Source organism: Ascidia mentula, unplaced genomic scaffold (genome assembly GCF_947561715.1).
Source record: "Ascidia mentula unplaced genomic scaffold, kaAscMent1.1 scaffold_58, whole genome shotgun sequence".
Taxonomy (NCBI): domain Eukaryota; kingdom Metazoa; phylum Chordata; class Ascidiacea; order Phlebobranchia; family Ascidiidae; genus Ascidia; species Ascidia mentula.
This window is the reverse complement of record NW_028113739.1, coordinates 1-25367: the sequence shown is the minus strand read 5'-3', so window position 1 is coordinate 25367 and position 25367 is coordinate 1. Positions and strand designations below refer to the sequence as shown.

The 25367-nt window shown below is 36.7% G+C and overlaps 4 protein-coding genes and 1 long non-coding RNA gene across 6 annotated transcripts; 4 read left to right on the top strand and 1 right to left on the bottom strand.

The window, feature by feature from the left end:
* Positions 1-269: 269 nt before the first annotated feature.
* Positions 270-5534, top strand: LOC145917705 (uncharacterized). Its single transcript, XM_083002970.1, has 8 exons — positions 270-367; positions 590-757; positions 1145-1279; positions 1745-1820; positions 4011-4194; positions 4261-4435; positions 4495-4706; positions 4765-5534. The coding sequence occupies exons 1-8, from the start codon at positions 270-272 to the stop codon at positions 5055-5057; spliced, it is 1341 nt and encodes a 446-aa protein (XP_082859096.1). The 3' UTR covers positions 5058-5534.
* A 1778-nt stretch (positions 5535-7312) lies between these two features.
* LOC145917701 (uncharacterized) lies at positions 7313-9242 on the top strand. The gene is made up of 4 exons (XM_083002968.1): positions 7313-7667; positions 7741-8739; positions 8797-8995; positions 9102-9242. Exons 2-4 carry the CDS (start codon positions 8698-8700, stop codon positions 9194-9196), a joined length of 336 nt encoding a protein of 111 aa, XP_082859094.1. The 5' UTR covers positions 7313-7667; positions 7741-8697; the 3' UTR covers positions 9197-9242.
* LOC145917702 (uncharacterized) lies at positions 9110-12353 on the bottom strand. The gene is made up of 3 exons (XR_014405722.1): positions 12231-12353; positions 11987-12080; positions 9110-11902 (listed from the first exon to the last, which is right to left on the bottom strand). It is a non-coding gene; the product is annotated as an uncharacterized LOC145917702 (long non-coding RNA).
* Positions 12354-14939: 2586 nt separating this feature from the next.
* Positions 14940-18150, top strand: LOC145917700 (tektin-2-like). The gene is made up of 7 exons (XM_083002967.1): positions 14940-15073; positions 15178-15248; positions 15484-15627; positions 15907-16129; positions 16395-16538; positions 16995-17074; positions 17721-18150. The coding sequence occupies exons 4-7, from the start codon at positions 15971-15973 to the stop codon at positions 17911-17913; spliced, it is 576 nt and encodes a 191-aa protein (XP_082859093.1). The 5' UTR covers positions 14940-15073; positions 15178-15248; positions 15484-15627; positions 15907-15970; the 3' UTR covers positions 17914-18150.
* A 725-nt stretch (positions 18151-18875) lies between these two features.
* Positions 18876-20749, top strand: LOC145917707 (uncharacterized). 2 transcript variants are annotated; one of them, XM_083002975.1, is made up of 6 exons: positions 18876-19022; positions 19446-19507; positions 19566-19647; positions 19940-20008; positions 20094-20196; positions 20630-20749. In XM_083002975.1, the coding sequence occupies exons 1-6, from the start codon at positions 18957-18959 to the stop codon at positions 20677-20679; spliced, it is 432 nt and encodes a 143-aa protein (XP_082859101.1). In that variant the 5' UTR covers positions 18876-18956; the 3' UTR covers positions 20680-20749. The 2 variants fall into 2 exon arrangements, with proteins under 2 accessions (XP_082859101.1, XP_082859100.1); XM_083002974.1 differs by having other exon boundaries at positions 19925-20008.
* Positions 20750-25367: the final 4618 nt, after the last annotated feature.

Sequence of the window (25367 nt, the reverse complement as noted above, 5' to 3'; positions counted from 1 at the left end):
AATATTTGTTGTTATTCCACTTTGTATTACAGACAAACCTGAGTTAATTACAAACACCCATGGACTATTTTACGATTAAAGAGCAAGCCCTCGGGTTCTAAGACAAAGAGTATATTTCGTTTCAGGTTAAATTTAAATTTTAAATATCATTTATCTGGGTTTATAAACGTTGACAAAAGATTTCAAATCGATTTACGTGTTCATGTGTTTTGTGCAGATTTCATTTGCGGGCTGAGTGGTTTTGTGGTGATAATAATTTGCCGGAAAATATGTTGGAATATTTTACACCTGATTGCAGGGATAGAAGTGATGAGATACCGGCCAACTTTCCCACTTATCCTGAAAACCTCGCCAGTCCTTACATAAGGTGAAAGTACTTCAATATGTTTCCTACATTCGTTGTTATCTGAGTTATCGAAGAAGTTTCAAAAACCCACATGTTGAGATGTGTTGTTTGTTGTATTATTTCAATACAAATGAAGATTGCGGAATGACTACTCAGAAAAATTCGTAGCAACAAAAAACACATTTAACACAAGGAAGAACACTACGATTCATTCTATCAGACATGGAATATGTTTTTCTACAGGGATGTTCGTAGTTCTCACACATTTAATCATCGGTTATGTTTTCAATGTACAAACGACCCCATGATCATCCCAAGGTCAAGTGTTTGTGATGACGTCATTGATTGCCTTGATAAAAGTGACGAATGTTTTTGTCAATCTGCGAATATCAAGTGCGGCAAGTTACATTAGTAAGTGATGAAAGATTGGTTTAATCTTGGCGTTGCGAAAATCGACGTTAAATTAGTTGGAACTTCGTGTTGCGCAAAGACACAAGCAATGCATGCCAAGGGGTTAACAACTGCCACGATAAATTACGTTTTAATGACATGTGCGGAATTCCCGGCGTTAGTTGCGAGAACTTGTTAGCCATAAGGCACTTTATCGCGCTTGCCGTTAGTATCAAGAGTACATATGTTAACGCGTTATGTTAACGCGTAAGGCATGGGGCCTAGGAGCTGCAGGATTAACAATGCAGCCGCAATTTGGGCAGAGAGTCACGTAAATAGAATTCCTGGACAAGGAATTTGAGGTCATGTTGACAGTAATGCCTACGAAACGTTATATATCTTCGTCAGCTGGAATGATACATGTCATTACAGGGAGTTGATGTTTGCAAACAATAAAAGGGAAACGGCTGAACGTTTTGTGGTGATGTCCCAAGTTTTAAATCATCCGGCCCGGGCGGACCCGGGTAGTTCCGGTCCGGTCGGGTAATTTGGATCCGGCAGTTTGCTATCCGCAATTTAGGCTTGTGCTTTACCGATGCGAAAAATCAGCCCGTTTGTGCTTCAACCTCCCTATAACATCATTGCGGTAAAATACTTATGCTTGGTTGCTGAAAACCATTTCCAAACCTTATGTTGACCAGCTAATTACAGTTCATCTTCATGATGCCTCTGCTGATATTGTTTATTTACGTCCCAAATCAAGATAACCTTGTTACGTGAGTACAGTATGGAGTCAGTAACAAACAACCTTAATGCGTCGGCAAGTGTCGTTTTTCGCAGCATGTTCCCCAAAACCAGTATATTTTGAATTTCTGTGGGAGTTTTGTCGTAAATACTATCGCAATTATTTGCTAAGTTTAAGTGTATTTGCACAAATTTTACAAAGCACCATTAAAAATTTGCAAGCCTAATATCTTGCAATCGTATGACTTTGTCAAATATATTTAGTGTTGATGAAAAATGGAAGAACGACTGCTCAACAACCACAACCTACTACATACAGGGGAGAAAGTGGATGTGTCAAGTAAGTGAGAATACATAACTTATTGTTTTGTTTAATAATCAGTTTAAAAGAAATTTTGAAGACTTGGTTGTTATGGCTCCCTAGTAAACTTACATCACTGCAATGTACCAACTACAACTTGTTGCACTTTATTTTAAAAGTTTTAAAAAGTGATTGCTAGGACTGAAATATAGATTACAGCACAATCACCCAAAACACCTAATTGTGAGAAGACTGGTTCCTAATTTTTTCAGAGCAGCAGTAGGCGTTGTTAACGAAACTTCATAACAACGCCGAAATCCTGACAAGCCTTACAATACTAATAAAAATATTCGTTTAAAATTATAACAAAAATATTCCTTCCAGCATGCGCAACAAATCGTTCGCACAACAGGAACCACGTGATGTGTTTTACACAAGGTTGGATGGTGAGCACTAGGATATGGCGCACGTTTGGCAACGAACTACTGTGCGATGGCCGGCGGGACTGCAGTCGTCGCATCCGCAATAGTGACACAGGTCGATACTTCGACCACGATGAAGATCGTCAACTTTGCAAACATCGGAAACACTGCGACACAAAAGACGGACTTTTTTCCTATGTCCAAAGTCTGCCACGGTTTTATCGATTGCAGGGATGAAAGTGACGAATATCCAGAAGAATTGTGCACAAAGGAAGGAAGATTCTACTGTCCAACGTTGTACAGGACTAAAGTAAAAATATCCGTTGCTGACAAACTTTGTAGTTTCTAAATGCTGTTCTAGTGTTTTAAAAACAACCAATCAATTGTTAATTAAAGCTAAACAGATTTGTTATTTTTTTATTTTCACTGCCATTATTAGTTATCTATTTACTATTATGTATTGTATTATGCCCACAAAACCCATTATTTATTCACAATGATGTTAATAACGTTAGTTAAAAACATGCTTCACTAAAAACTTTTACAATTCCATACCATTTGTGTCGTTGTGACAAAAACAAATAAAAACCTTTCGTAAACAGATTTCTGTCAACGAATCGGATGTTTGTGACCTCACAATTAACTGCGACGATCAAAGTGACGAAACAAACTGCACAAATGATGGAAGGTTTTATTGCGAAAACAAACAACCATTGTTCATTAAGAAGGAGAAGGTAAACACATATCAATAATTTAAGATTTTTTGATTTACTATGTTTTTGTCTATTCTTTTTAACACCCGTTAAGTTTATGGAAAGTTTGCTGTAAGTCTGCTCACCAATTGCACACAAAACAGTCATTTCCCAACATGATTTTTATACCAAATTAAAATAAGTTTTCTTCAATTTACGAAGTTTTCTTCAACTCACAGAAGTTCGATGGAGTCGGCGACTGCTTTGATTGGTCAGACGAGTGCCCAACAAACACAAAAGTGATAAACGAAAATATATTTTCATCACGATACGAGTTGATTGCAAACCCATTTCTACGAGCCATTGTGTACAATAAGATTTTTCTGATTCTTGTTGTACAATAAGATAATGTGTAAAAAAAAACTTTGCTTTTGAAATTGTCATGATGATGGAAAGCAAAACGTTGGCGACGACAGAATCACAATCTGCTGCATTTCGCACAAATCATCTGCTCGTTTTGAATTTATCCGTTTCCGATCTACTCATGGGAGTTTATCTGATCATGCTGGACGCCGCTGGTGTCAGATACTCCGGAAATTATTGTGCCAATGACCTTATTTGGAGATCAAGCGGAAGTAGCACCACAATGGGGGTTTTGGTTTTGCTTTCAAGCGAAACATCGGTGTTTACAATGATTCTGTTGACCATATTCCGACTGTATGCTGTGAAAACCGTGAGTAAAACAATTGAATTTGGTTGTTATGTTATTGTCAACTTAGTTGAACCGGTGACGGCCATTTCCAAAAGTTTATGACAACTTTCTCTCCGGTAATCTTTTATATCCGGAAACTTATTTGTTATCACTCTCACTCCGCCTAACATGTTAAACGAAACTGAAACGAACACTCTTGCATGTAAGCTTAGCAAACCCCAACACAGTTGAAATGACGCAGTTTTGCCCAATTTTGGAACTATTGTGTACAGAAAGAGAGAACAATGTACAGTTCGATGGGATTCGAACTGACAACTACATTCCCCGTCCCTCGATTTGAAAAGACCGCCGAGCTTGCAAGCAGATTGCTTTTTAATGCAAATAATGTTCTCTTGTGTTTCAGCCATTCAATGCATCCTTGAAACCGAAATTGAAAACAGTCATCCTTTCCATTATTCTCTCCTGGGCATTGTCCTTTACAATTGCTTTTATTCCACTCGCAACTCAACTTCAACATTTGTTTGAAACCAAAGCTTTGATGAATGAGAATCCGTTTTTTGACAATGTTGCCGTCGACTTTTCTGGAAAGATATTGTCGTCGATATTGGTGGTGTAACCAGTTTCAAATGAAGCTCGCGTTGCGTATACAGGCGTGAATAACTTCATGAATCGATTTGTAACTTTCCAACACAACTTCACAAGCAACAATTCCCAAGTACTCAACACTGTCCTCAAGCGAGTGGATGATGCTAATTCCTGGATGGATTTTATGGATATTCTTAAGGATTACAATTACACTGAGCTATTTGATATTTCTGGATATTTTGGGTTTGTTTTTCTGCCAGCAAAATCTTTAATTTTATCGCCACAATATTGTTTATGTATAGATATTACAGCAGCAGCAGTGTTTGCATCAGCAAACTTTATGTAACAACCAAAGACAAGGCATGGGGGTATTCAATCGCCATCATTACTCTCAACTTTCTGGCCTTCATCTTTGTGGCAATTGCGTATTTTTGGATTTACAGGAAGTCAACTGCCAGTGCCAAGCAAGTGACCGAGCGAACAACAGATATAAGGACGACAACACAAAACAAAGGTAAAGCACATTCGTATTTGCAGACATAACATACCATTAACAATGTTTGTTACGTCAGAAATGCAAAAGAAAATCCTTCGACTGTTAATTACCGATTTTCTCTGCTGGATTCCAATTTCCATTATGACATTTGTGAACTTCGGTGGAGTCCGTATGCCTCCAATGATGTACGCGGTGTCAGCAATTATCCTGCTCCCTATCAACAACTCTCTAAATCCCCTCATCTACTCCAACGCCCCAAAACTGCTTTATGATAGAATCCGGGATGGCCTACGAGCCGTTTTCAGGCGCAGACCACAGGAAGATCAACAGAAAAATGTGATTTCGGTTGAAGCAGAAACCACTCTGTAAATAAACCTTGCATTTAGTTTGTGTAAAATGTGAAGTACGTTTTCCTGAGATCGAATTTTCGAAAACTGCTCTTGTTTTTCGCGTACCTTCGATGTGTAGAATCCGATTTGGTTTGTGATGGCAAAGTAATTTAAACAGAAAGTTGATATATCAGATGACATTTTTTTTTGCAAAAATCTCACAAGTATGACAAAGTACATCTTTGACGCCAGATCTAAGCTGTTTCGGGTACTAACTCTGTTTTGTTGTTTCCTTGCCTCTGTTAATGCCCAGTCATGCTTTTCAGTTGTATTTTATATGTCATCATTTTATGTACCATTGTATGAGTCACGTGATAAGTTGGTCTATATAGAATCGCTTTCAAAAATCTTTCTTCTTTGACGTTGTATCAACTTTTGTAGTTATTCAATATTATTTGCGACAACCATAGTTACTGTTTGGCACTTACTTTCCATCGTCAGTAATTGGTTGGAGTATTATTGCTGTTTATGAAAATGTAACTTTTCAAATACTGACAATTGTTTTGTTTTGTGCCACTTGTTGTTGTTATCAATAAACACAGTGTCAGAAAGTATTACAAGTGATATTGCAGGAGGAGGAATTGATGGTTTTATAATAATGTCAAGTCTTCCATTAGATGGAACTATAGAAATAGTATGAAATACGATCAGTGTCAGAAAGTATTACAAGTGATATTGCAATGTAAGTTTTGTTTTACAACGAGACGATCGATAAATGCGAAATCGATTCACGGACAATTTTGCAAAACACGCATGTTCCGACTCGATTTACTTAAATTCGTTTAATTTTTGTTGTGTTGTTATTCTCCACCCAGGTATCAGAGACAGAGTTCTCCTACACTGTGGTAAGATAAGTTTAGCACCTCTGACATGACAGCACTTCATCAAGGAAGTTTTGCTGGATTTGCCCTACAGCGCCAACTGCTGGCCGAAAACGAAAGATCATAAACTAGTGAAAAATAACCAACCATTATTTGAATGCGCGTAAACGCGTGTTGCGTTAAATCTTTTGCATGGACATCAGGGATCTTTATCCTACAAATAGTCTTTTTTTTTCTAAATTCCCTAATCAACAACTCTGGCCAAACTGAATGCTTTCAAAGTCGCAGCTTGAGTAAAGATATTTGTTGCGTTTCGCATGTTTACAAGCTTTAAGTCGTTTCACTACACTGCAAACTAGGTGTAATAAATTTAAACACATAAATAGTGTAATCAGCCGAAAAAGTGTTTTGAAACGTTACGCATTTTTTTGTGTTACACTTGCGACGTGTTCAATTTCTAAACGAAATTTTAAATAAACATTTCTAAACACATTCGGGATTGATTTTAAACACACGAATTTCTCTATTGTGCTAATTATGCCGAAATCTTGTGTTTAGTAACTAAACCTTCTTTAGCACAATACGTTCGATTAAATTCACACCATAATTTGATGTTTAGGTTTATTATATGTTCAATGTTTGTCAAGAGTCGTATCTTTGTTACCTGGCGAACACGTTTGAACCGTGCGTTGCCCTAATGACCAAGTTGGTTTATGGCTGGTTGGAAAAAAGTTGCAACGGAAGTACAAAAGGGAAATTTATAAATTATCTGAAAAAGTTAAGAAGTGTCCAAAAAACGACCAAACAGTACATTGCTTAGTTTAATATAAAAAAATAATTTCAGTTCGAATTTGGTTACACATTTGAACCGTACTGATATATCTACCAAAAGTAACTTATTTCGTGCGATTTTTTTCCGTTGCGCCATTTGCAAGATTTAGCTATTGGTTCGCTTCGTATGACGCAACAAAGAAGCTTTTGTCGTCTGTTCATTGAATTGTGGCGAATGGTGGAAACATGCAGCGCTTTGTTTTAGAGCATTGTACAATGTAGTCGATTCTGTCTTGTAATGAGATGCAGCATTTGGTTGATATTGATGGATTTGATGTTTGTCGGTGTCTACTCCATGATCCTATGCATGTCTTATTAGAGGGTGTTGCAAAATTTTAACTGAAGTTATTATTGTACCGCTTTATATTTGAACAAAAACTCTTCACTTTAAAACAAACGAATAAAGTTTTTTGATTTTCATCGTCTTGACAAACCAGAAACTATTGAAAGAAAACACATATGTTCTGCCACAAACAGCAGCGTCTATGAAAGTGCTTGTAGCTATTTTGCCGCTTGTAATTGATCACTTAGTTGTAGATAACTATGAAGAATTGAAGTTATTTTTGTTCTTGCAGCGGATTGTGGTAATTCGCTTTTCCCCTGTTTCATCTGATGATACAGTGGCAGAATTGTATTTAGCTGTTGCATTGCAGAACAACCAATTTCGAAAAATTTATAGTGCTTCAACATTTACCCCAAAGATGCAAGTCAAATGAAGTACTTTGGACCAATTAATATGCAATCATGTTTAGGACCTGAAGCAAAAAATGACTTCTTCAAAAGTAAACGATGGTTTAACTTCAAAACTTTGCCATACAGTTTGGCAATGTTGTAGCAACACGCATGTTAGTTTTAGTTATAGCAGCGACCGGGAATTCAAGTTGGCACGCTGCAATAGTGAACTTGCCCGACGTGATCACTTTTGCTTTATCAGATTGGTTTGTTCCGCTTATTTTTGTAATATTCTATTGCATGGTACTTCGTGATTCTCACGACATTTTACTTGTTTAGGAGTGAATTTCGTGGTGAATGGCACATAGTGGTTCTTCGCTCCATTACCCTGACGGACGCAAGAAAAGAACTGGACGTAATGACTAACCACCATTTGCAACTCGGTACTGTAATTGTAACTTATAAGTCTTAACGCAATATTAATAAGTCACTACGTTTAAAAGCCGAACTGCTATAAAGCATGTTTTGTCTATAACAGTATTCTATGCATGTAAACGCCTATCCTTTAAGGTCATGTCACTATGCATGCGTGTGTTATATTATTTTTGTTTCAAGAAGGGGGTTCTTTAGTTTAAAGTAACCCATGTAACTAAAACGTTACTTTAATATTTTGGCATGCGTGTTTGACGTTACTTGATGGTGAATTGTGGATCCTAGCCTAAACTGGTTACTACATTTATCCAAGTGTGTTTATGTTGTGGTTAAATCATATTGTATTTTGCAAAAGACTTTCTCAAAAATTAAGAAATCTGCGGTGGCAAAAAAAGGAGAAAGCTGCAAAACAACAAACGTTACACAACTTTGTGCAATTTGATAGAGTTGTGTATTTTTGTTGTTGTATAATTGTAGTGATGCAAAACTAAAGCAATGATGGAGGCCTTTTTTTGATCACTATCTATCACATGCCAAATATTTCTGTAGCCTTTTTTTGGATATGGTGTTTGAGTGTTCGTTCAACAACTGGTGTACCAAATTTGTGATTTTTCTCTTCTATTGGGCACCTTTGGTGTGTAAATGTTACTGTACAATACCTAAATACTTTTTATTTCAAATGAATCATTCAAAAAACGGAGAAATGAAATTTCTAAAGTAGAAGATGGAATAACATTTGTATGTAAATATAAACAAAATTAAACAAATTTGAAGGTTTATTAAAACAGTTTTTTTATTCATTACGAATTTAAATTATTAATAAATATTTGTTATGAAGACATCGTTAGTCGATACTTAGAATTAATGACCAATTTGGATGCTGTTTTTGAAATTGAAGGACTTGAGGTACATATTCACATTGCATTTCACTAAATCAATTTATAGTGTTTTTCCTATACACAGGATCATATGAATGGCGAATTAGATAACTTATTAAAGTTACAGGAATCACTTAAATACTGTAGAAACAGCAGCTTGAAACCTGTAATCCAACTTGTTGATGTAAGTATGTTTGCATGCCTGTGGATATATCAGTTCAGAGTTCACCATGTGAGACTGATAGGAATGTTTCACACACACAAGCCACTGTGCCCTTACAAAGGTAAGCCATTGTATTTGTTGACACAATGTGCCTGCAAAAGTGTTGCAAAGAATTTTAGTATTTGACTGAATAAATTTGGTAAAATGCTCTGACAAAATATCTTTAGGTATAGTCTTCAATCATAACCAAGAAAACGACTCTTTGCACAACCCCACAAATCACCGAAGGTTGTCAGAAACAGTGATGATATGCAGAACATGATTCACCATATATTACAACTGCCATCATCAACACTTTCAGTGCAAAGAAAGCAGGACAAAATTTTAGATGAAATAGGAACACTACAAAAAACTGTTGTGAGTTTTGAAGAAAAGTTGAAAATGCAACTGACAAATGAGAGAACAACTAGGTCTGCACTGACCGTTCGCGGAACGTAGTACAAAATATAACACTGCCGTATATCTGACTCCTGCGTTACTATTTAAACAAAGACTGTAGGCCTTTAAGATTTATCCTTCAATTTAATTCGTTAAAACTCAAACAAAAACCATCGACAACTTACAAACCACGCATCAATCGGTTCTTAAACAATAAAGCTAGTATAGCTTGGCGAAAATCAACACCATAGTTTCTTGATCTACTCTTCGACTTATGGTCTTCTCGTCTCTTAGTTCAGTCTTGGCTTGTCTTTCCCCCTCTCTCTGGTTACTTGATAAATTTTATCGGAATATATAGCCAGGGAGCGTGCAGTTAATTGGGTTTAGGAAAAAGGCAAATGACGTTGGTGTTGACATATGACGTTGGTGTTAAAGGTGATGACAAGATTGTTGTCGAACGTCTTGGTGACGTAGACAGGGCGCAGCATGAATGATGAAATGATTTGATAGATGCAGGTCATTACCATGCTTTCATTCATTTATCCTGCAAAAACAGAAGAGGAATTGGGTGAGCTACTGAAAAAATGCTAAGTAGGTTTGTTTCAGAATTATACTTCCATATTTGGGCAGTTTCAATGTGTTTTGCCAGTGATTAAGTTGGACTTCTTTTTAAGGAAGTAATTGCCATGCAAGTAGAAAATAGGAAATGCTTGCGCCCAAACATGCAATGAAGTGACAACTACTTATGAATACAAACAATGAAATAGAATAATTTTTTCAATGTAAACCAAATGCCTGGCCATTGGACATTGCTGTAATAAAGATTGATTTGAAATCTTGAAGTTCTTCCATATGTTTTGTAGGGAGCGTAATTGTTTTCGCACATGCGCCAACAACAGGAAAACAGATGGTGTGGTGTGGGTTGTTGCTCATGCAGTCATGATTAAATTCCACAGATATGGACAAACTGTCACCAAATATTGGCCTATATTTTTGGCCTGTTAGCCAACCTAGCACACCAGCTGGAGTACAATCAGCTGCTGCAGTCATTGTCTCTCCAATATTTTCTACATTGACTTCATTTTCACTGTTAGTACAGCAGTAAGCCAAAACTTCTTCTGTGGGGGCCCGAATACAGTTATCCTCAATATAGTTCAAGAAATCTTGAAAGTTATCCATTATCTTCTCCTCTATGCATCGCTTTGTGGAATTTTTTGAGAAATATTGCGGTTGAAGTAAACTTAACACATAATTGGCATCAACTGTCAATTTGCCTGGAATGAATAAAGGTGCAAAAAGTAAGGCATTATTTTTGACAACATTGAACAAACCAAACAGATTTAGTCCTGAAGCAAACTCTTTGAGGTAGCAAAGCCGCTTATTAGTGATGCTTACCATGATTGTGCGACTAATTGCACTAGCGCTATCAATATTGATTTTGCCTGTGTATCCATTTTCTGCTATTACGTCAGTATGAACTAATGGGTCAGCACAAACTCTCTGTATCAGTTGAACTTCATTTTCAGTAAAGTGTTGGTCAAGTTTTAGTTTGGTTATATCAACTGTATCCATGTCAGCAAAAAACACATTTGGGTGTCAGCAATTCGAAGCAGGTCCACCTTACACCAAACTTGCAGCTATTATTTCACCACAGGCTTTAAAATGTCCATTTTGGACATGAAGCATTGAGTCAACTGAGATACCATTAGGAAAGAATTGTTCACAAATACTTTGCAAAACAAGACTAAAGAACTCCTTAGCCATTGCACCAGAATCAATCCCTGTCTCACCTTGAAATTTGACAACCAATTTCTTTTCTGCTGATTTCTTTTTGTTTTCTCTTTTCCACAAGTTAAGTTGACGTTGAATATGAGCCCCACGGCGCACACAAATAAACAACTGGTCTAAATCATCAACTTTTTTATGCAACGACTCTAGTGCAGAATTCAAATTATTGAATTTTTTGCCATCATGCTTGTCAAGTTTTGGGGCTAACAAATCACATTGATTGCCAATAATATTGTCCAGTTCACTAGAATCAAAGCAATCAGTAAAATCAGGCAATGAACTTCATAGAATAGAGGGAGATTGTTTTCCATTACTAGAGCATTCAATGTTACTTGAATCATTTGTTTCATCATCTTCACTGTCACATTCAAGTAGATATAACATGATCTTCTTGTAATCTTTACCAATGCTCTCCTTGTATTTGACTAGAGTGAATGGCTCATTTGTTCCAGGCAATACTTCAACAATTTGTCCATCTTTAAAAGCAAGGTGGTACACTGCACCATGTCTTTGACTCTTTGGATAAAATTGAAAGTACCGTTCTTTGGCTTTATTCAGTATGAATTGAACACACTCTTTTTTTCCAACATTAATTATATAATGGATTGACCCCGAACTGGCTTCAACTTAAAATATTTCCCTCCATATTCAAGCATGCCTATGTTAGCACACACTTCCTCATTTTCATCCTTTTTCGACACTCTTTGCTTCCATTGTGAGCCTTTCATTGCTTTAAATTCACTAAATGGCAAAATTTCTGTTGCACTTTTGCGTTTGATGGATGATGTAGGCTACCTCCTACCTGTAGATTTCACATATATTATTAAAGTTTTGTTTTGCAAAGTCAACCAAAGTTGTTCAGCTACAGGTTGTTTGGCATACTAACCATTTATACTGGAATTAACATTTTCAATCACAGAACCCTCTTTTTCAGATTTAGACAAAGTAGGATGATTCATGATTGCTGCCATGGGCTTTCTCTGCAACACAGAGTCAATCTAATTTTACCTGCACAACATAATTTTACGTATACTGGCACATATCTGATATATTAACATTTACAAGAATGTTACCTAAAAATAACAGATTGACAAGGCTGATAAAAGACAATTAAAGAATAAACCACTTACCGCGTCCGCAATGTGCACATGCACAATACAAGTGTTCTTGAACAAGTATAGCCTTCCACAATTTGTGCAGTACATGATTAAAAATAGGGATAAAACACTCAAGCTATTTTCCTATTTGAACCTAAATGCACACATTATAGCGTGTTCAGTTCATGTACGTAAAAACTTGAAACAACTAGACTTCCCGCCAGGCAATTATCATGAAAACTAACAACATATATTTCGCGCAGTGAAAAATATTTCGCGCAGTGAAAAAATATTTCGCGCAGTCAAAATATATTTCGCGCAGCCAAAATATATTTCGCGCAGTGAAAAAATATTTCACGCAGTCTTAAAATATTTCGCGCAGTCAAAATATATTTCGCGCAGCCAGTTAATTTTTTTGTCTCAGGGCAATATATTTTTTGGTATCACAGTGCAAGTTTTGAAAAGATGAGGCCATGGGCTTTTGTAATCAGTCAGTAGTATTAGTAGAATTAAAGGAAAAATGTTTCTGTATGAGTAAAAGGGGCACCAGGTCAACTGCAAATCAAACTAAATGGGACCAGCATGACAACAATACACGCTTGGATGATCGCATTGATGACATCACAAACTGCAAGGAGACATTGGAAAGATGTTTGGATGAAACAGATGCAGGAAATAATGTAAGCAAATTTTTTGGCAAACATATTGCGACACTGTTTGTTTTATATTTTCAATGAAGGCATTCGTACATGTCATCCGATAAAACCATTGTAAATTTCGCTCTCTATCCGTGCGTATATTTTCCAAAGACGATGATGGTGCGATTTTGAAGAAATAAAGAAAGCAAAGGTGTTAGGAGAAAGGGCTGGACTGTAACGTTACAGAGGTATATGTAGATCTCTTGACAATGTATTTGCTGTCTTACCTTTCGCAAAGCATACAATACGTCTCACCGATTAACGTCGGTGATGTTTTATTTGTACAGGATACACAGTATTTTAAAGCCTCAGTATATTTATGAGATATCAGGTTGTGAACGTAACAACATATAGTCTAAATAAAAAAGCCAAAGGTAGAATGCTGTTCATCATAACAGCAAATAGAATGCTCAAATTGAGTACTGATGATGAACCCTGTATGGATTCAAAACTTTTACCAACATTATGATGAACAGCGTTCTAGCTTTGGCTTTTTTATTTAGACTACTTAACTCCAGATACTTTGCACCCAACAACATATATATTATATCTATATGGTCAAGAATGTGACAGCTCATAAAGGAAGAAGGTGTAAAATAAAGGGAAAGAATTATTAGAGGTTCCAAGCAGTGGTGGTTATTGGCGGTGCAGGTACGAGTTCGGTGATTGCAAAACAAAAGGGAAGTGAAAAGATGAGAAAACGATACACAATGCATGCAACGGGGTTTGGCGACAGTCTTAAGGGATTGAATAAATTGGTGGTGACTTTAAACAAAATGCGGTTACTACAAGCAATTTTTAAAAATCAATATGAGACGCTAACCTTGCACTATGTCTATGATATATAGCTTCAACAAACGTTAAAGTATATTCGCTATACCTTGCACTAAGTCCACGGTAAATGATATTAATTTATATTAACCCCTTTTTGATAAAAGTTTGTAAATTCCCTGACTTATACGTCTGTCAAGCGTTTGGGTCCGGTTTTAGGCCGATAATAACCCATGTTTTAGCTAGTTGGTATTTTTTGTTCTGGTTGATGGGCTATTGCACCTAAATATCTACAAAGGTTGTCTTATTTGTTTAGATATTAATTAAGGAGACATAGACTTGTCTCAAGCTGTTAAGGAAACTTGTCTCAAGCTGTTAAGGAAACTTGTCTCAAGCTGTTAAGGAAACTTGTCTCAAGCTGTTAAGGAAACTTGTCTCAAGCTGTTAAGGAAACATAAAGGATGGATCGAAAAAAAGAAATATCATCTCAGGTGGATCAAATTAGCTCAATTGATAAGGCTTGCTACCAGCAAGAACTGACTGATCAAGGTAATAAAATGTGGGAAATTTTTCAAATGTGACGTCACTTTTTTTCTTAAATAGTTTCAACACAAAAACAAAGCCAATAAAAGCATGTTCTTTCATTCACAGGTGATGAGGAAAATACTTCAAACACTTCAAATACTTCAAAACTTCAAACACTTCAAACACTTCAAATACTTCAAACACTTCAAACACTTCAAATACTTTTGTTACTTTTGTTACTTTTAATACTTTTAATAATTTTAATATTTTTAATACTTCAAATACTTTTGATACTTTTGATAATTTTGATACTTTTGATAATTTTGATACTTCTCATACTTCACATACTTTTGATAATTTTGATACTTGTGATACTTGTGATACTTGTGATACTTGTGATAGTTGTGTTACTTTTGATACTTGTGATACTTGTGATACTTGTGTTACTTGTGATAATTTTGATACTTGTGATACTTGTGATACTTCAGATGAAGATGAAATTACTTATTAATTTTTCAAATATAAATGGTCGTATTTCTTATTTTAAAAATAAAATGCAAATTTACTTGTTTTGAAAATAAAATGCAAATTGTTTTAATTTATTGCAGTTAATTTTTTTGTCTCAGGGCAATATATTTTTTGATATCACAGTGCAAGTTTAGAAAAGATGAGGCCATGGGCTTTTGTAATCAGTCAGTAGTATTAGTAGAATTAAAGGAAAAATGTTTCTGTATGAGTAAAAGGGGCACCAGGTTAACTGCAAATCAAACTAAATGGAACCAGCATGACAACAATACACGCTTGGATGATCTCATTGATGACATCACAAAGTGCAAGGAGACATTGGAAAGATGTTTGGATGAAACAGATGCAGGAAATAATGTAAGCAAATTTTTTGGCAAACATATTGCGACACTGTTTGTTTTATATTAGCAAGCAAATTGTATTTTGGAAGTAAATAGACACAAAATTTGTTATGTTGGCAGGAGGTGGAAATCATCGACAAGATCGTGTAACAACTTTAGAAAAGGGTTGCTGAATCTTTTGAGCAATTATGGTAAAAAAAATGATAAATTTATCAAGCCAAATAAAAAAATGTCCCTAAAAAATTCATTTTGTATTAACTTTGTGTGTGTAAACTGATGGTCTTAATTTTTTATTTTGTGCTAACCATGGTACTTTCTTGACGTAGACATAGTTACTCTTTAAATGGACACACAATAATAGGTGCTATGTTGAAATAATCAGCATGTAATACTGAAAACTAATTGTTTTTTATTAATATTGTGCAGCTTGTTGAGAGAGGCCCGTCAGCAGTTGGCCAACGATCAGAGAGACAAGTTTGAAGCTCAAGGAATCGACCAACAATGTTACGGCTTCAATAATGAGTCATCTGGAATCTCGTACAAACCAAATCCTACACGTGTTCTCAAAGAGTAAGTCCATCAATATTGCTCTTCATTGCAAGATTCTTCTTGGCACTGATTTACATAACATGCAATCTTTGCACAGGTTTTTAAATATAAAACTAATAGGTTTGATATTCCATTAGAACAAATCTTGGATCTGGAAATCAACCCTTCATTGAATCCAGCCAGCCTATATTTACTGAAAATGTTTTCATGCAGCATTTTTCTACACAGCTGCCATTTTCTTTATTTTTGTCTTGATTTTATACCCACCCTTTACATAGATGCTGTGCTTTTTGTGTGTAGAAGCACCACCCCAGAGTCTTGGCACCAGTTCTCTCAGTACAACAAGGACAGAGCAGAAGCAGAGATGAGAGCGAGTGTGACCCTGCGTGAGGCGATCGATGCTACTCTCGCACAAACCAAAAATGAATTGGAAACTCAACGGACCGCAACCCAGTTCTCGTACCGCAAACGACTTCATGAAATGGAGCAAGCTGAGAGGGAGCTTGTCTGGCAACAGACCAATGTAAGTGTTGTTTCTATCTGTAAGTGCACAAAATAAATAACATATTTTCTGGTTTGCCACTAGCATGAGGACTTCAAACTAGCAGTATTGCAGTACTATATTAATTGATCAAAAGGTTTGAGGCAAGAAAGCTAGCATGATTATTTTGCTTGTGACTTTTTCCACTTTGGTTGTGGAAGTTTTTTGTCATTTTTGTCTTTACAAGTTTTTATGCTCATATTAAGTAGAAATGTAAAAAAGTCGCAATCACAGTTATTTGTTTCAGACGAAAGAAGAAATTGCTGAGGTTGAGGCGGACATTAGAAATCTGGAACATGCAATCCGTGCCAAAGCTGCACCACTCAAGGTTGCTCACACCAGACTTGAGACAAGGACGTATCGACCAAATGTTGAACTATGCAGAGACAAGGTAACAATATTCTTCATGTTTGTAAAAATTTTTCTCAACATAAATTTAATTACATGAGACACTTCTACCAGTTTTATTTAAAATCGAATCATGTTTATTTTTGCCAAGGTTTGCAATGTAAACGAACTACGTATGCAAATGTTAAAATGAAATAAACATCCTAGAGGATATGAAAGTTTCCCGCTGGTTTATATAAAAAGTCACTGTTTTACTGTGAAATTTACTTTTGATTTGGATTTTTAATGTTCCAATGGAGTTTAAAGTTCTGCTCTGATATCCTGAGTTGATTTAAATGTGTCATATAATATTTAAAGCATTTTCAAACAATAGATTTCATTGCTTTACTGTTTGGTAACTTGATACGGAAGAAAGCGGGTACATGGTAATACTGACAAGTGGCTCATCATACAATTCCTATATACACATAGCATTACTTTGATGTGGAATTATTTGCAGCCACAATATGGTTTGACTGAAGAAGTTCACCAGATTGAAGGAAGTATTGCTTCACTGAAGGAGAAGCTTGCCCAGGCTCAGTAAGTTGTGACAATCCATATTTATTTGACGAGCAAAAAGTTGTAACAGCCCATGTTATGGTACACAAGAGGGACTATTGTTTTATGGCTTACCAGTTCACATTTACACTTAATCTGGAATTTGCATTTTATCTGACATATGGTAGACTAAAACAAGTTAAATAACTTGACTGTCAACATTAATTTGGAATTTGGAATTCATGCAAGAAAATGCCCTAATAGTGTTTTAAATAATGGCAATGTTGTGTCCAATACCATTTCTGCATGAAAACTTGTCAGTAACAAACACATTTAAAGTCAGGGAACAGATCTACAATAAACTATTGTGTTAGAGTTAAGTGTGTATTAACTTTTTGTGTAATTTTTTTTTGCTTTATGTTTTTGCTTCGGGGTGTGCAGGAAGTGGTCTGAGGACTCAAACAAGTCAAGAAACCACACCCAAAAGTTGAATAAAATGATGTTAATGATTTAAACCGGGTTCTAACATTTTTACTGGGGGGGACGCTCATGATTCAGTGTCTTTGCTCGAAGTTTTTATCTATATAATTTTTTTCATAATGCTTAAAAGTTAAATGTACCATGTGTTCAACCTTACGGGATATGTTAAGTTTTAAATCGTGCTCAAATGTACATGTTTCTTTTCCAGTCACGCCCGGGACGGACTTTACAAGAACCTGTACAGGATCGAGGCTGACCTGGCGTGCAAGAGAAACTCACTCAAGCTTGACGGGCAGTGTGTTGACGTCAGACGCAAACTGGTTGTGCCGGCAGAGAAGGACGTCATTCAACCCCCACCAGCCCCATCAAGATCAGCCAACTCGATCTGGCTTGAACTTTGAACTTTTCCTTGTTTGTGTTTGTTTTGTGTAAAAAACTACAGCCGATGTTACAATAATATAACAGAGCAATGCCATCACCCTGCGCTTATTAAAAACTCCATACTTTGGACACTGTTTGAGGATGCCTTATATTACTTCGATACGACGAGATTATCGAATTCTCACTGCTTTGTCGTTGTTGTGTGTGTCGTCACTGCATGATGATGTAATTGCTACAATAAATCTGCACAAATCATACGACTCTGACAAGGGTGGTTTCCCACAGATGAGATTTCAACCAACTCCATAATCGAACAGTCTGTCGGGGTTACTCTAGGTCAGTGCTTCCCAACCAGTGGGTCGCGAAGCTATTTCAGGTGGGTCGCGAAGCATTTCTAAATGTTATATTTTTCTATAAGATCACGAAATTATTGCATTATCATTACGTAACATTCGTTTGGTCATATCTCATTGTGGGTCTCACAATAAAACTTGCATTAAAAGTGGGTCGCGAACTGAAAAAGGTTGGGAAGCACTGCTCTAGGTCACTTATGTCGTACCACGAGGCATTTTGTTACCATGCAACACATGGCAAGCGAGCGCCCACTTGTAAACGATTTGGTAATTTTAAAGTTTTCTGTACACGAATAAATATTTCCCAGCGATATTGAAGTTCGTTGTATTCCGTGGAATGTTACCCAAGTGTATTAAGAGAAGCGGTGTGTGCAAACACTGACGAGGAGCTTGTGTACGTTCAAACGCGGTTTCCTTTCGGTTTGTCATGCGCGCGTAATTTAAACTACCGTCATTCTTCCTTGAACTCGGGTTGGTTTAAACTGTTGTTTGAGTTTGTGGAGAAGAGCAGAGTCTTCTAGGCAGGCAATATTTGAATAACTTAAGCCCAATCATAGACGGTATACCGTGTAAACTATAGTTTACATTTTACAGAAACAATTAATTAGCTTCCGGGTCTGCAGGTCGTATGTATTACCCTTGTAAGTGCTGTTATATACATTGCAAAATAGGAATAAAATTGCTTCCAAATTAACACGCGTGCCATATTAATGGGCACAGGTTGGCTGAAAATGAATCAATCTAAGAGTGATGAAAATGCGCCGGTTTATCAAAAGGTAAGCATAACACTGCTTTTATCTTTCGTTGTAAAGTTCAAAATTAACGCAACTTGTTGTTAACAAAATAACTTGTTCGAGGTTTTTCCATATCTCATCAATACATTAATGAGGAGTATGCACATTGTTTTGACCAGTAAGGTCTCGTTTGTGCCGCTGCATGTTGACTGTGACACTGTGATAGCTTTAACACAAGCAGGTACACAGACTTTATGTTACGTTTCGGTCAGCATCGTTCCGTTGTGTACTCAAAAGTACCAAGAAACGAACCACCGTGGAGAGCATATGGCCAAACGATTGCTTGGTATCCGATAGAGCTAACGGCTCGGGTGATAAAACCATACAAGTCGAAACAGTGTGTTCGCCTGAATGCAGCTCTCTTTGATTCTCGCAAACCTTCTGCTTACGTGAATTTTGTGATAGGCCTTTACATGTGACAAGCTCCAGAGAGCAAAAAGTCTTCAACCAACTTCAACTACAGCAAGGTAAACGTGTTAAAAATGTTCCCTAAATTGTCATTTGAAAGAACTTGATCATCCACAGAATTCCTTTAGTTGAGATTCCACAGAATCCAAAACCTGAAAAAGACAAAACTCACAAAACAGTTAGCGCTTCACACAATGAGGTGAGGAACTATTTTGAATACAAGCAACTAAGAATTTAAATATAGACGCCCCAATGCTTTTATTATTGCTTTTATTAAGTTTACCTGTATCTGGCATTGACGTCATTGAGTAAACGTCTCGTTTTAATATTGGTTCCGTCTGCTGTCTGCAAAGTTAAACCTACCTTAAACTTACAGCTGGTCTCTGGGTTAAAATCGTTCATTCCAGTTGGCGCTCAGCAAGTGCTCCGTTTTTTCAATAGTATTTTGTCGTGGTAAATTATCTGTTTTATAACAGCTCTTTGAAACAAAGGGCGCACACTTGTGCAAATGTGGAAGATCTTGCCCGAATTGTCCCAAGCTGTTGGAAAAAATAAGAAAGGTCAGTTAACACAAAATTACCTGTCATACGTTTTTCTGTATACATAAGTTTGGTATCAAACTATTTGTACAACCGCTTGTTGCAGAAAGTTGGCGAAAATAAGGAGTTAGAAGAAAGCTTGGATGATTGGAAGAAGTTGGGAAAGACAGGAATACAGCTTTCAAGGAAATGTGAAAACCTCCAAAAAAGTGAGCAGTTCTTCTGATGCGTCCGTTTTTTTATTGTTTATTTTACAAAGTATAAAAGTTTCAAAAAGCTCACCACACCTTGAAGAAATAGACTTAATAAAATTTTAAATGAAAATGGACCTAAAGACGAGCTTTTTCATTTCTTAAATAATATTAGCATTACACTTCATGTAAACATTCCACGCATAATATTACGAAAATTTTCCTTATTGTAATGTGAAATGGTTCCCAAGTGGGAATTCCTTGTGCAAAAATGGAATAAATTTGTGATGGGGGGAGCTTTGTAATGTAATGTGATTGTGCCGACGATGTTTATACAAAAAATAGCACTTTTTGTAATGTACAATTTGCCAAATATATTATGGCAGTCAATAAGGGACGCGCATATGTTTTAAGTGTCATTATTGGTAGATCCAACCTGTTTTCTTCACAGGTGACAAGGAGGATATTTCATCAATTGCAACTTCCTCGGATGAGAACTAAATTATTTTCCTTCGCAAATTTTTGATTGCTCTTTCTCGCAATTTTAAAAATAAAACTTTCTACGGTTTTAGCAGTGACTTTTGACAATATTTTGTCGCTTGAAATAATCGGGATTTTCGTGCAAGGTTCCTATGAAGATCACAGTTTTTTTTTTAAAGAGACGCATATAGGCCTACGCTATCGGTCTGCCTATACCAGGTCTTCGGAGGTACCAACGTCAGGTACGATGAGTCAAAAATTCACAACCGCACGACAGTCTCTTGGTTTTCAGTGAATATATTGTGCAGGGAAAGAACAACGAATCATTCCGCCAAATCGTTTACAATTGACAGCAGCGGGCTGATTTAATTAAACGTAACAACCCGAGCTATTTAAATATTAACAAAAAGTCTGCATGGTTAAAGTGGGTGATGGCAAGTCTTTTGTTAAAGGTTAAGCAGTGTTTTTGTGGCTTTTACAAAAAAATGCATTTTTTAACTTGTGGGCGTTATTGAATTCTATCAAAATTTAAGTCTCTTCAATCTTAGCAGGCAACTTTATAGCTGCTGCCATGCACAAAATAATTAAGTTATAGCTGAATTCTATATTACGAGGCATACAGGTAATTTTAGTATGACAATAAATACATTTGAGAAAACAATAATCGCCGTGCTGATATTTAGACGTCAGAACCGGTGTCAATTAAAAACGAAAGATTTAAATGTGGGTCATTTTCCAACCCCACTTTGAAAAGACAGGCCTTAGTTTTTTGGACGATAAGAATTTTAACAAGGCGGGCCGCAATATCTGGATCCATAAAGAGAATGATAATAACAATTCCTGCTATTTTGGTTATAGACTTGGTCTATATGATATTATTCCAACTTCCTCGTGCAGAATTTACCCAAGAATTGTGGTCTGTAAGAAGGACCTATATTTTCCAATCGTCTATCAAAATTGTCATTTATTGACATGTGCGAGTTAACAGGAGTGGAAACAACAGAAGGTTTTTTCCTTTTCATGGCGCGAAGCAGTTTAGCTTCAATAGTAAGAGTGTCTAAATCCGTGTCATAATCGGTTGCAAGAACGAGACGGATGTTAGCGGGAAATTTGTCAAAAAAAATCGTTTCAACAAACGCTCTGTGCTGGGTTCTAGCTCGCTGCGCAACAAATCGGAAGGCTTTTTCCCTTGCAAAGATTTGACACCACATTTCCTACCTTTGAGATTTGTTCCTCATTCAAGCAAGATACAGCATAATTGAATTACTGAGACTCAAACTGTTGAACCAAGCCTGTGGCATTTTCGGCATTTAAAATACTAGATTTATATTTAAGTTTCGCCACCAATATTACCAACACGAGGCGTGCTAGATCTGGATGAAGATGACAACCTTATATGTTCCTTGCCAGTAGGCAACGTACTCTCTAAGATGTCAAACCCGTTCGCTTAAGAGGAGTTTCCCCATATTCATTTAACACTGTGACGTTAGATTCTTCCCCAATAGTTTGCAAACCGGGCGTTAAATGACCTGAAGTTACGTTTGATTTGGGCAAAAATGAAATAATTTTCTCCATAAACAGAACAGGACGTAGTTGAATTCCAACTAATTATGCCAAAACGAATGATACAAAAGAGATTTAAAATATTAAAACAAAAAATATAATGAAACAAGTACAATACCAGTACGATTGAATTAATGTTGATCCAACGATGGTGAAGCCCCAATTCTTCGTCCAAATCCTTGTCGATCCCGCGAATTATCTCAAAGTTGTTATTTAAAAGATATGTTGAATGTCGTCGTCAGCCAGAAATGCCACAATCAAGCGAATGAGATGGAAAAAGGGAATATGTTGTTGAATTCCGTGCCCCAAAAGATCCAACCAAAGAGCGAACCAAACCATAGCTCTGTCTACAAGAAGAGTGGAGGAAATTCGGTACTGGCAAGTGGAGTAGATAGAAATTTAGAACATTTCTCGTTGATATATGCCATGGTCTCCTATGGTGCAACAGCGGTATACAGTTCTAGCAATCGGTCTTCGTAGTGCAGAGCAGCAGACTTTGATTTATTCAACCAATTGTAGTACGAAGTTGTTGATTTTGTACAACATGTTGAAGTACTCTTTACAAGTTTTGCACATCAGAAATTAGTTCAAGGTCTTCATATTTATCGTAAAAGCAGCCAGGTTGCCAGCTTTGGATACAAACTACTGCGTTGATTCTCTGCTTTAGCTTAAAAATTTTGCCGTTGATAACAAGTTGGTTGTCGCTGGCAAGATACGTGTTTGAAACCAAAACAAGGGTCAAAAAAGCCATAAAGCACAAATCAACTCAAATCTTGTGTAGTTTGCGTAAAAACAACTACTGAGATAAACTAAAATGTAACTACTTAACTATGTGTTGGTTCCGGATCTGAGCTACTTAAAAGACCTTGCGGTTTGTCGCTGCTTGACGGTCTTTGGTCACTGTTAGAAGGTATTGCAACACCAAATAAAGTTGCTTATAAAAAATATACACCTCGTGTGGATGAAGAAGCGTCTTGTTTCTCGATGTAGTTGGGATTTGCCGTCTCTAATGATTGATTGCCCCTATAGGCAAATTTACTGTAATTTGGTTGTTGCCACAATTATGAACACAAAATTCACCCAGTATCTAGAACAGGGGTTCTTAACCTGGGGTCCATGAAACGAAATAAAATTATTCCGAAAATCCACGTATTTTCCTTTGTCCATAAGGTTTCGCTGTCCACGAATTTTAATTTTTCGACATTTGCAATGTGTTTCTTGCAAAGGGGTCCATAGCTTTTCAAAGAATGTTTTAGCGGTTCGCGATCCAAAAAAGGTTAAGAAACACTGATCTAGAAGGTCAAAGAAAGGCGATACTAAAGCGACGTCAGCACCACATGGAATTTGACTTATCAATAAAAAGGCAATCAATCACATGAAAGAATTGCTTAAACCTTGTCGGAGTTCTTTCTTAAACGTGGGTTGAAGGCATTTTTTTACATTAATGATGCTGATAATATTTTCTGCAAAAAAAACAAGTTTATGGTGATAAGCCACTCTAATTTGCCGCTGGATGTCATCGCAGGTATTAGCGTATTAACAATATATTTTTATGTGTTATGGAACGAAAATTCCCTTGAGGGATTTGTTATCAGTTCGTGCGGAAAGAACATAATATTTGATTAATATACAAGGATTTCTCACGTTTCATGCGCGCAATAACGAACACCGGTTGCAGACGCACTTCAGCCAGCAATATTTGTTGTTATTCCACTTTGTATTACAGACAAACCTGAGTTAATTACAAACACCCATGGACTATTTTACGATTAAAGAGCAAGCCCTCGGGTTCTAAGACAAAGAGTATATTTCGTTTCAGGTTAAATTTAAATTTTAAATATCATTTATCTGGGTTTATAAACGTTGACAAAAGATTTCAAATCGATTTACGTGTTCATGTGTTTTGTGCAGATTTCATTTGCGGGCTGAGTGGTTTTGTGGTGATAATAATTTGCCGGAAAATATGTTGGAATATTTTACACCTGATTGCAGGGATAGAAGTGATGAGATACCGGCCAACTTTCCCACTTATCCTGAAAACCTCGCCAGTCCTTACATAAGGTGAAAGTACTTCAATATGTTTCCTACATTCGTTGTTATCTGAGTTATCGAAGAAGTTTCAAAAACCCACATGTTGAGATGTGTTGTTTGTTGTATTATTTCAATACAAATGAAGATTGCGGAATGACTACTCAGAAAAATTCGTAGCAACAAAAAACACATTTAACACAAGGAAGAACACTACGATTCATTCTATCAGACATGGAATATGTTTTTCTACAGGGATGTTCGTAGTTCTCACACATTTAATCATCGGTTATGTTTTCAATGTACAAACGACCCCATGATCATCCCAAGGTCAAGTGTTTGTGATGACGTCATTGATTGCCTTGATAAAAGTGACGAATGTTTTTGTCAATCTGCGAATATCAAGTGCGGCAAGTTACATTAGTAAGTGATGAAAGATTGGTTTAATCTTGGCGTTGCGAAAATCGACGTTAAATTAGTTGGAACTTCGTGTTGCGCAAAGACACAAGCAATGCATGCCAAGGGGTTAACAACTGCCACGATAAATTACGTTTTAATGACATGTGCGGAATTCCCGGCGTTAGTTGCGAGAACTTGTTAGCCATAAGGCACTTTATCGCGCTTGCCGTTAGTATCAAGAGTACATATGTTAACGCGTTATGTTAACGCGTAAGGCATGGGGCCTAGGAGCTGCAGGATTAACAATGCAGCCGCAATTTGGGCAGAGAGTCACGTAAATAGAATTCCTGGACAAGGAATTTGAGGTCATGTTGACAGTAATGCCTACGAAACGTTATATATCTTCGTCAGCTGGAATGATACATGTCATTACAGGGAGTTGATGTTTGCAAACAATAAAAGGGAAACGGCTGAACGTTTTGTGGTGATGTCCCAAGTTTTAAATCATCCGGCCCGGGCGGACCCGGGTAGTTCCGGTCCGGTCGGGTAATTTGGATCCGGCAGTTTGCTATCCGCAATTTAGGCTTGTGCTTTACCGATGCGAAAAATCAGCCCGTTTGTGCTTCAACCTCCCTATAACATCATTGCGGTAAAATACTTATGCTTGGTTGCTGAAAACCATTTCCAAACCTTATGTTGACCAGCTAATTACAGTTCAT